The sequence below is a fragment of the Lycorma delicatula genome, chromosome 7 (genome assembly GCF_047948215.1).
Source record: "Lycorma delicatula isolate Av1 chromosome 7, ASM4794821v1, whole genome shotgun sequence".
Classification (NCBI taxonomy): Eukaryota; Metazoa; Arthropoda; class Insecta; order Hemiptera; family Fulgoridae; genus Lycorma; species Lycorma delicatula.
Window position 1 is genome coordinate 3,138,610 of NC_134461.1, and position 12,533 is coordinate 3,151,142.

At 33.6% G+C, this 12,533-nt stretch overlaps 1 protein-coding gene across 1 annotated transcript in view; it reads left to right on the forward strand.

The window, feature by feature from the left end:
- The window catches only part of Sply (Sphingosine-1-phosphate lyase), a 91,835-nt gene continuing 79,302 nt past the window's right edge, over window positions 1-12,533 (forward strand). Inside the window, exons 1-2 of the mRNA XM_075370723.1 lie at window positions 1-210; window positions 1,034-1,187. Coding sequence (XP_075226838.1) covers window positions 1,037-1,187 — 151 coding nt within the window. The 5' untranslated portion in view covers window positions 1-210; window positions 1,034-1,036. The remainder of the gene's footprint in view (window positions 211-1,033; window positions 1,188-12,533) is intronic.

Below are 12,533 nucleotides of genomic sequence, written 5' to 3' on the forward strand. Positions count from 1 at the left end.
ATGTACGGATGAGCAGTCAGCTGACTTGCACAATGGACACATAACCTTTCGTAAGATTTGAGAATCTGTTTAGCAAGGATTTTTGTGTGAAGTTTATTGATTACTGAAATTAAATTTTTTATCGAAATTAAGTTTTATTCTTACTCATGAAAAGTAGGATTTGTTGTTTTAATATTTTTCGTAAACGTATTTCGTTTCAATCATAGAGAAGTAAGTATTAACTGCTTTTGGTGTAAATATAGAAATTAATTAAACGGAAAATAAAGTAAAACTTCATAGCTGAAAGTAAATTAAATTATTGGTTTATTATTCGTTTAAATGAAGAACGTATCACTTAAAATTTGTATAGATTGTAGTTCTGTGTATGTACCATCGAAGACAACAATTTAATACAGAAAATGTCCTTGTATTATTTTTGCGTAATACTTGATTACTGGTGATTTATTGAATATTAAAATTGTGTATTTATTTTGTGAAATATAATATAACGGCAGATGTAAGTATATGAACTCTACTATTTGCTTGAGATGTAAACTATTATACCCTGTTGTCGATTTTGTGAAAATTTTCGTATGCTTTTGAAGTTAATTTTCAAGGGTCCAGGTTTTCAGTAGTGTTTAATTTTTAAGCCACCAACTGATGAAAATCATTTCAATTTATTCCTCCTGGAAATTTTTAATACTTTCAGAGCATTTTAGTCTGATATTAAAAAAATTGTAAATTACACACAAACCAAATAAAATTTCTAACAAAGTGAGCAAACATGAAAATTAAATTCTAACTGTTAGTTATGATTAGTCATTATCTGTTTGTTATAATCACAGTCATCCTTCTTTCTATACATTGGTAGCCTTAATAATTTTGCTTATTTTTTCCTGTTTTCGTTATCCTAAGCACAGTTTAATCTATAAAAAAAATTTGTCAAACTCTTTAATTTTCTTTCTGGATGTTATTAGGAGTTGTATCAAATCATTGTATTATATTTATTGTATACGACATTAAACAATTATTTCTGCATTTTTAAATATTGCAGGTCATGGATAGCATTGAATTTGGTTTGAAGGCTGTTAAATTATCTGTTAATGGTTGTTTGTCAAATAAAGAACCATGGCAAATAGTCACCATGACTGCTACCTCAGTTTTAATTGCAACATGGATCTGGCAGTTTCTATTCAATCATGAAAAGGGCAAGTATTTTCTGATATTAAAAATCTAGCTGGCTGTTTTATTATTACTTTATTTCTGCTTTGTTAGTTATGTCTGTAGTTTATTTTAATATACTGTATTCAGAAATTTCCTTCTATTTTAAAGTCAAGCTTCCGTGTTTTAGTGTTCGCAAGTAGACATTTTTGTAATACTGAGATTACTTGATCAATATCAACTTTTTTCATACTGAGATATGATTATGTTAACAACCGAAAAATTGGAGATCAGCATAAATTAAATGGCAGAAATACAAAATAAACCATAAACTAACCTTAATAGTCATGAGAGTTGGACTTGTCGCTGTTGAAGATGGCTGATTGTGCTTTCATAAGCTGACTCCCCATCATCCACATGACTAATAGTGTGAAATGTATGATGTAGTCTCTGTCCATAGTGACTATATTTCCATTTATATATATATTAGGCGAAGTGTCATACAAGATTGTGTTTAGTATTGCCATACCTTAATGTTAACTCTAACCTTAATGCTTTTCATGTAGCAGTTTTTATTAAGAACTATTATATCTAAAAATTTCAAAACAATTTTGAAGTTACTTGTTTAATAATGATTCCCTGATTATAACTAATATAATACTGGTGATATTTTGTACATAAAAAAATTATAAACTAATATTTACTAAAATTACTAATATTAACTCTTGTATTCTCTGTTAGTTTAATTACATTTTGTATAACTTATCATATGATCTTCCCTTGCAGATTGTAGTCATTTGCACCATGTACATCTATATTTCTTCTATTTTCAGCTAAACTTCTGAGTTTTTAATATTTCTCGTACCTGTTAGATCAGCAATCATTTTTAACCTTTAGACGCGTTTTCTGTACTATTACTGCAGTGAAAATTCAGTCCCAGTGTTTTGTAATAATAGTACGCTTTGTGTACTGCTATCAGCTGCTGTTGGGTAAAATGACTTAAGAGCCAATTTATTTAGTAATATAGTGGAATAGTATCATTAGGCTATATAATGTTGCTCACAGGACTAATTTCTGTAACAGTTGCCAAGAGAAACAGCTGTTTTGAACGTTCCTTTACTGTAGCCTGTTCCTCCCACCACACTGCTGTCATTCTGATTTCCACCAGGTTGTTCAATGTTGTTGTTCAGCTTACACTTACGTTTTTACAGTTTTTGTTATAAAAACATTATGTTTACAGTACGTTTTTTCCATAATGTAATTTATCTTTTTTAGTATTGTTTTGTTCTTGTAATGTTTTCTTTTTCCAATATGTTTATAAGAAACATTGTGTTTATAATACAAGTTTTATGTGTTTATATATATATTTTTTGAATTTGTATGCACTTGATTTCTTGTTTTCAATTTGTGTTTTAGAGATATTTTTTGTAGAAAGTAAACATTTCAAACATGCCAGAAAATAGTGCTTATGTGGTTGATAATGAAGTAGCAAAGTTATTAGATGACTTAGCATCAGACTCTGATTTCTATGATGCTGAAAGATAACTGTTAGATTAGATGAGACTGATGATGAGGATGAATTTGGTAGTATAATGCATAGTGGTTCTGGTGATGTAGTAGACTTAATAGATGAAATTTTTAATATGTATACCGCCTTTTTCATGCTAAAACATCTATTAATCAGTATTCTAGAATGTTTTCTATTAAAGTTTGAAATATTATATACATATCTTAAGCAGAAGTTGAAATAAAATAAATCCAATTAACATGCTTGTTTCAGTACTTTTATTTAAAAAAAACAATTCACTTTGTTAGGGGATCACATTTACCTGCATAACTAACATGTTAAAGGGGGTTAATCCTTTACCATAGTGTTCTTAATTTCATATCTATGCAGAAGTCATTTCAATTACAACACTCATAAGATGTTTCTTCCAGTTTTAACTCAATCTTACTACATAATTGTATTTACATTCCCACCAGTAGTTCTAATTTTGCCATAGCAGGAAAGTACAACAATTGGCCAAATTTTGGGTACCAGGTTTTTGTAAATGTTGTTTCAGTATCTCTTTAGTCTGAAAAACACAAAAACGTTATAGAGATTTCCAAATCTATATATATATATATATATATATATATATATGTGTGTGTGTGTGTGTGTGTGTGTTGATTGATGGGATTAAATTTTTGACAAAATTAAAAAAAATGGGAAGATTGTTCTCACCATTTCTAATTTTTTTATTTTTTGTAAATTGTGAATTTGAGTATTAGTATGATGAAAATACTTAATAAAGTTATTCAAACTTATGAAATTTTAAGTTGATTTGATTTGGGGAATATTCAGCACTGTTACTAAACATTTTTTGCCTTGCATCTTGGAAACCCATTGACTATAAAATATGAAAATTGGCACAATTTTTTCTTAATCATTTTTTTAGCCTTTAACCAAATCTAGCCAACTTATTGAAGAAAATAATTATTCCAATAAATATACTTTTAAGTCCCAAAAAACCATTGGGATGTGTTCTAAAAATTTTGAGTTTTCTCCTAATTATACTTTACAATTCTAATTTAAAAATATCATTTGATCAAGGGAAATCAGTCGGAGCCAAACGTTTTAATGAACATTTTGATTTTTGAGCAAATTTCCTGCAATTGAACTCTAAATATTACATTACTGAGTCCTTAAAGTTTAAAGATCTTGTGGTTTGTATGAAATAAAAATTTGTCAAGGACAAAGCCGGGAAAGTTAGGCAGCCCTTTGCTGGCATTTTTCTTACTAAATGCTTCTTTTATTTTTAGATAACAATTTTATTTTATTATTACAGCTTGTGGTGTTTTATTTATTTTATTTTTCCTTCTTTTGTGTGAATGTTCATCGATCGGTTTATTGTCCACTTATCCTCATTAGTTTATACAGGATGATGAGAAAAACAAATTTTTATAACAAAAATAGATTTTTTTGTAATATATAAACATAGAGATATATAAAATTTTATGGTAAATTTTTCCTTTGGTGTAATGTTAGGTATAAAGATAACTGAACTGTGTAAATGGGAAATGAAAAATTTGATATATTTACCAAATAATTAAGTATTTTTCATTGTCTACATCAACATCACAGAGTTAGAGTTTATTATTACTGAATAATTTCTCTCTGGGCTATAAAGATAAAAAGGACTTATTTTTGATAATTTTTGTATTACAAAAATATTTTAATAAATTGATGTAATATAAAAATGAAAAACTCTAATTTAAGAAATAAAAAATGTAAGTAAATCAGATTTTTCATTTTTTCTCTTGTTATTATTTTTTAATTATCATATTAATTGTTTACACCAACTCAGTTTTTGTGCATTTATAGGGTCATTCCATGTCAACAAGTCTCACAACTTGACCATCACCAGTTTCAATAAAATTCACAGGATTGATCATATCTATAAAATGATGCAAAAAATGTTTTTTCAGATTTTTTATTCACTCATTTTTTTAATGTAGGATTCTCTAAAAAAGTGAAAAAATTTCAAAAGCAATGTTCAGCTAATTACAAAAAATTAATTATCTCAAGTCCTGTAAGAGCTAGAGAGCTCAGTTTGGTATCATTTTAAAGCTCTTGAAATGTGCTTTCATTTGATATATCTTTTGGCAAGATTTTGTGACATTAATAGTTAAAGGTAACCACAGCATTTATTTGACCTTGAATATATCCAAAAGTGTATTTTTTTTCCTTCATAATGTGTTGTACACGAGTTAAACATTTCATAATGGGATTCCAATGTGATCATGGTGAAATAGATTAATGAGCTTGTACGTACTCACCACTTAACTGCAATTCTTATAGCTTCCAAAGATATTTACAGAAGAATTACACAGTGTACACTTCTTTTTACAACTTTTGGTTAACATTGTCCACTTTTTGGTTTGAGAGGTTATAAATTCTGTTTACCCTGGGATCTACTTTTGAAATAACATCACTCTTACATACATTACGAACATCCTCAAAGTCTGGCTAGTGGAACGAAGGTGAAGGTCCATGTGGATGTAAGAACGTCATCCTCACTTTGATTTTCCTCATTTGAGTCTAGAACACATCCCAACCCCACCAGTGATGATCATATATGCTGATGAAGAACCCAACCGTTTCTGTGAATTCAAGATCATCCTCAATATTTGTTATGCCTGCTACTGTTGAGTTTTTAGAAAATGAAAGCACCCTCACTTGTACCTGATTTTTGTTCAGTGAAACAAAACAGTAGAGTTTCTGAGTACCTGGTATAGTTCTTGTTGTCACTGTCCTACTCTTCCAAGCCTCTTCTTCTCCTTTATGCTGTTCAATTGTACTATAATGAAATGTATCGACTCAATGTGTCTATTTGCCCAGTCATACAACTGTCGTGGAGTCACGATCTGGCCATTGTAGGTCATTTGAAGACTTGCTGTAGCTGCAAGTCTTTTAACAGTCCCTCCCACACCATCACATGCACTTTTTCCATAGATGTGGCAAAAACATGCCACTTTGCTTTGACAACATGGTAAAAGAGGTTAAAAAAAATTAAGTTTGTTTTTGTACTGAGAGGCAGGACCATCACTGTAGTAATAGATAAGGTTTGGTTTTGTAGTAAAATGAGACTGCATTAAACCAATTAAATATTTCTGGAAAAGGTGCACTATTATTGTGTCATGTGTGAGACAGTCAGAAATTATGACAAGAGATTTATGCATTAATGTTTTTGTTGTGGATCTTGGAAATAGATTGTGAAGGGGTAAACTGTTTGTTACCTGTGCATTGTTCCAGTGGAAACCTTGGACTGCATCCTTGAGAATGAATGGTTCTCAGCAAAGTTGCAGATTACAAGATGCAATATTATTACCTTCTTTCAGAGATTGCATCAGGTGGGTAGAATTTTTTCTGGGTTCCTATACAAAAAACTGATTGTCTGAAAAATCTGAAAAAAAAAGTTGCATCACTTAATGGGTAGAGCCAAATCTGTAAATTTTATTTGAAATACTGGATATGAATATGAGAAGTGCATTTATTTTCGTTGATTTAATATGAAAGACACTATGAGTAATAAATTAATTTAATTTTATTTTAATCATCAAACTAAATTATATTGTTTAATATTATATTAATTCTTATCTTAATTCATCTTATTTCCTAGGATATTTTTCTTTGGAATGCATGTGTTCTTAAATGGAGTTAAACTGTATTATTTCTATTATTTCTTGATCGCTTTCATTATTTATTGATATACTGTTACTTCTAACTTAAATGGTTTTATGTGCTTGTATGTGTAAGAATGCTGTACTTGTATATTTATAATATTTAAAATTCCATTTTTGAATGTATATATTTTGTTTTATTAGTTTGTTATTTTTTTATGATATAATTTTTCCAGATGACTTATTTTTTTTTATTTACATGTATTTTAATTTTAATTGTTCATTAATTTTAAACAACCCTTGAACTTCTAGGAGTTTCTGAGCTTAATATGTATTACTAAATTGATTTAAAACTAGAATATAGTTGTTTTATTTTTTTTTTTTGCTATCAGATGTTTTTTTAAATCTAATCTTAATAACATTTGTTATTATTACGACATATTTTTTTATCACGTTTGTTACAGTTAATCTCTTTATGTGCTGTTTATACATAATTACAAATTTTTTTTGATTTTTAAACAATTTTTTAAGTTGCTTTTATTGAAAGAATAAAATTATTTTATGGTCTTGAGTGGATGAACAGCATTTATTATTACTGTTTATTTACTATCAGATTTTCTTATTTTGTTACTAGTTTATTTGAGATATTTTTATAAATGACAGTCTTTATTTGTATCTTCTATTTGTAGTGGTTATTTTTAATAAAAATAAAAAATTTTACTATTTAAAATTAAAATTTTATTTTAAGACATAATGATAACGATGTTTTGTTTATTGACTTTTAATAAATTTTCATTCATCCTGGTTCAGTCTGGATGAATAGAAGTCCTCCCTCTATAAATCATTAGACCTTGCCATTGGTGAGAGGGGTTGAGAGCTCAGTGATACAGAGTAGCTGGACTGAAGGGCAACCATATCGGAGAGGTATCTGTTGAGAGCCAGACTAAGGAATGATTCCTGAAAGAAGGCAGCAGCTCTTTCAGTAGTTGTTAAGGGTGTTGGTTAGTCTTGGTGTTGGTTGTTAAGGGTGAGTGACGGTAACGTTCAGTGTGAAGAAGAAAACGACTTTTGGTCTGGTGAATTTAGAATAATTAACACAGCTTCAAATACAGGGCAAGCAGGAGTAGGTTTTGTAATGAACAATAAGACAGGGAAGAGAGTAGAGTATTTAAAAATGCTTAGCGATAGAATCATTGCGATAAGAACAAATTCAAAACCTAAGCCGACTACAATTGTTAACTTTGATATGCCTACAAGTACCCATGATGATGATGATGATGAGGTAGAGTGTGTATGCAAAAAAATTGACAAAGCAGTTAAACACATAAAAGGGGTGAAAATTTAAAATAATAGTTGGAGATTGAAATGCAAGAGATGGAAAAGGCAAGGAAGGAAATATTGTGGGTGAATACGGGCTGGGCAAAAGGAATGAAAGATCGGACCAACTTATTGAGTTTTGCATAAAGTATAATTGCCAACACCCAGTTTAAAAATCCTAATAGAAGAATATGCACATGGAAAAAGCCTTGTGATACTGCAAGGTGTCAGATAGAGTATATATCATGGTTAAACAAAGATTTAGAAATCAACTCACTGCAAAGCATATCCTGGAGTGGACATTGATAGCGACTTTAATTTAATGACCACTTAAAATTGTCAGATCAATCTGTGGGATTTAGAGAAGCTTGAGGAAGAGGTGGTGAAGAAAATTTTTGAGGAGGACATCGCAAGAGGTCTGAGTAAAAACAATAAGGTACAAAATATAGAAGAAGAATGTTAAAAAGGAAATTCTTAAATCAGCAGAAGCAAACTTAGTCAGAACATAGAGAACTGGTAGAAAATGTTGGATATCAGAGAATATAATGCATCTGATGGATGGACGTAGAAAGTATTAGAATGCTAGTGATGAAGAAGGTAAAAGGAACTCACGACACTTAAGAAATACTATAAACAGGAAGTGCAAATTAGCAAAAGAAGAGTGGATTTAAAGAAAAGTGTTCAGAAGTGGAAAGAGAAATGATTTTTGGTAAATAGACTGAGCTTACAGGAAAGTTAAGGAAAGGTTTGTGGTACATAAATTAAAATCTAATAATGTGTTAAATAAAGATGGTACACCGATTTGTAATATGAAAGAAATGGTTGATAGGTGGGTGGAATGTATTGGAGTTATACGGAGGAATTAAATTAGAAACTAATGTTTCAGAGGAAGATGAGGAGTCAAAGAGGATGAAAAGGGAGATAGAGTACCGAGATCTGAATTTATATCACTTAAAATATATAATATTTTATATCTGATATAAAATGCCAAATAGCACAAGGAGAACGAGTTTTTAGTCAGAAATATAATTTGGTTACATCAAAAATTAATTTAAACGTCAGAAAACATTTTTGAAAGTATACGTTTGGGGTGTAGCTTTATATGACAGTGAAACTTGGATGATCGAAGTACCTGACAAGAAAAGATTAGAAGCCTTTGAAATGTGGTGCTGTAGGTGAATGTTAAATATCAGATGGGTGGGTAAAGTGACAAATGAGGTGGTGTTGTGGCAAATTGATGAAGAAAGAAGCATTTGGGAAAATATAGCTAAAAGAAGATTGATTGATTTGCATGCCATTTCTCCCGCCATCACCCCATTCGGTAGCCCGAAAGCATAGGACCGAATGTCCGTGCCACAAACGGCTACTGAGCCTCGAATCAGTTTAGCGATTAGTGTCCTAACTAGCCCCTAGAGCTAACGTAATTGCGCGAGGGAACTAAGGGCAAACATGTGGTGTGTGGCACCACACACCACATGTTTTGTGTCCCACTGCTCACTTGTCATATCTTCTATTTCATACTGAAATATATATATGACCTTCAATAAATTAAATTTATCTCGTCAAGACAGGAATTCGCTACGACGCCTAGGATACTGAATGTCAGCAAGTACCTGTCCGTCAATATTAAAGTGCTTGGAACTTTAATTGGCTGATAGCCAGCCTTAACTCTCGGGTAGCTTCCTACAGCAGCGAGGTATGAGTATTTCCCTTAAATAAACTACCGATGCCGGTTGAACAAAGCAATGGCATCAAAGAACACCCAGACGGTCCGACAATGCGGCTCACACCAAATTTACTCGTCGCTTATGAGTGGCCAATTTTCCCCCTGAGTGGCCTGAGTTCTGTCCCCCTCAAAAGCTGGGCAGTCGAACATAATATGTTCGTTCGACTTTACCTTCCCGCATACGCACAGCTTATCAGCTGACAGGCAGAACCAAAACAAATATTGGATCAAGTTCGCGTGGTTGGAGAGCACCTGGGCACCCATTGCCCTTAAAAACGAAGGGGAGGCATACCATCCCACCAAGCCTTGTATAATCTATACAAGGACCTTCCCTTAGTCGTGGTGTGCCATTGTTGTTGCCATGCATCCATCGCGAGGCTATAAAGCCTCTTCCTCAGGCGGGAGATTGGCAACTGAACGAAATTTAGAACCGATGCATTGTGAACACCGTTCCGCTCCGGTACAAGCCCGGCTCGAAACCGCATCCCAAATACTTCGGCCTCTCTGCCTCTTCGCAACATCCGCATGGCCACCCGAACTTTCACCACTAAATCGATTGAGAGAGTTTTTCCCAATAACGTGGTAGCCTCGTAGGAGGTTTTTCTAAAAAAACAGTAGTGGATACTATTAATGCTCTGCGCTGGGAACAAATTCTGAATAAGTGCTCCATTTCTGTCCAACCTATGCGCCCAAACGGACGCAGCATAAGAGGCATAAACGGACACGGCTTAAGAGGATATTTTCGAAGACACCTCGGTACACAATGTACTAATGACGGCCCGACAGCCCGTAATCCTTCCGAGTAATCCTCCTAAGCTTATACATCACTGAGAAGGTGTCGGCTGCTACTTGCCTAATGTGTTTGCTAAACAGCAAACAAAACACCTAGGTACTTATGAACTTTAGCTCGGCTGATTACACTGCCTTTATTCTTAATGTGGGGTTACGACTGTACGATAATTTGTCTGCACCCTTGAGAAGCATAAATTTCGTCCTGGGCACAGAAATCTTTAAATTTTGTATGTCCATCCAGCCCTCCGCGGTCGACAAAGCCGCTTGAGCCCGGTCTTCTAGTTGCGGTCGTGAATTACCACGAACTAACAGGAGACAGTAGTAGTACGGAAATAGGGGTACGGCGTCAAAAAATGACGTCATTCCAAGATGGCGGCTGTCCGCCATCTTGGATTCCAAGATGGCTGCCGTCCGCCATCTTGGAAACGTCATTGACGCCGGAGCCCCGTCAGTGTTGCCAACTTGATTTATTTTATGTCGATAGTGAGTCAGTGTTGCCAACTTGATTTATTTTTTGTTGACATGTTTATATATTGAAGAAATATTTCAAAGGTTGGTATCACTGTTGTGTGGCGGTCGATTTGAATTAAATAAATAAATAATATTTAAAGTGAAAAAAAATCTGTCGGCTAGAGGATTCGAACCCGGTCATGACGGGACGCGACCGACTGACGCCTTAAACCAATCGGCTGCGGTGACTCCCTGATGTAATGAGTGAAAAATGTTCTACGTAAGCTGTGAATTTTAACGTCACATCAGTCTGTACGCGCACACACACATACATATATATACACACAAGTGAATATAGACGTACCTCGAGGATGATCCTGGTCGTCCAGGCGATGGCGTCGGGAGGCGTTACCGCGACGGAGAGAGGTTCTCGTCGTGGATCGTGCACCGGGAGGCGGTGGCGGCGGTGTCTGCTGCGCGTGTGTTTGCGTGCGTGCGTCAGCATAGTGACGCAGACGTGTTTACCGTGCGAGATGCGGCGCTCGACTGAAGAATTGTGGGACCGACGTGGTCTGAAGTTGTCCGATTGACCAATCGCAGCGTTGGAATTCGAATCGGCGCATGCGCACTAGCCGTTAGTGCGTACGTGCGAACTCGAACGTCTTCTCTAATAAGAGCGGATGCGATAAAGAAATTTTTTTTTTATTATTATCGGGTCACTAATACAAAAGTGACTTGAGTTGTTTTAACCGGTTAAATCCGGTTGTGTCTGGATCTGTAAAAAAAAAAAGTTATGAAATGAATTTATGTGTTGGAACACTCTCCTCACCATTCGCAAGTGTAATTCGACAACAGATGGTGAATCTGACGTCGGATTACACCGCAGGCCTTGGAACCTTCATCCAGTAATGCCGATCGACTAAATTTTATTTCTAAAAAATAGTTTTACATTACTGTATGGGGGTTTAGAGTGTTGTTGCATTTCCACACCACCCCAGAGGTAGCAACCGCGGTGCGTTGAGATTTTTTTTAGAGTGATATCTCTCCCCAGTAGGCCTAAAAAACACTCGACTATTTATATCTTAAGAAACGTCTTCATGATACTTCTTTACAAGACCGGGATGTTATGAACAACAAATGCAAGTAATGAGTAATGATAAACTTATACAAGAAAGCACATCTATGTGAAACAAAAAAAAATCCCAAGATAACTCTCTAATTTATGTATGCGAAACCTACCTTCTTGTGTAAGTTTATCATTATTCATTAACTGCATTTGTCGTTTATAACATCACGCTCTTGTAAAGAAGTAAAGAAATAATGTTTCGCATACATAAACGTAATATTGCAAGCATATGTCTATCGCACCACTTTCTACTATTTTGAAAATACTTAAAAAATGTGTTAAACACTCTCCTCACCATTTGTAACACAATTGATAGTGGATAAATACAATATCATATCATGTCACGGGCCTTGGAACCATTGCATACAGTAAACGTAAATAAATATCTTTTTTTAAAACAATAGTTAGTTACGATTTATTGTATGGGGGTTTAAAGTGTTTTTTGTTTTGTGTATGTGTGTAATTTTGTGTTGATTGTGTAATGTGTTGTAGTCCTTAAAAGGACTTATTTAAACATCGTAGAAATTAAAATATTCGTTGACGGTTTTCTTTATCCTCTTCTTTGCGTTTCGTATTCTTGTATAAAATAAAATAAAGAGAAGCGATGTGACGTCCTTTCATATATCGATTGGTTTTAACGTAATCGAATTCTGAATTTTCATTTGTGTCGTACGCCACCAACAGCGGTTGGGTATCATCATCACAACCATCGGCGGAACAATCTACCTCATCACGACCTCTGAAGAAAAGTCCTCCGTCCGTCGCTACATTAGCTGTTACTCTTCTTCTTTCGTTTGCGGCATACACGTTTACAGCGAG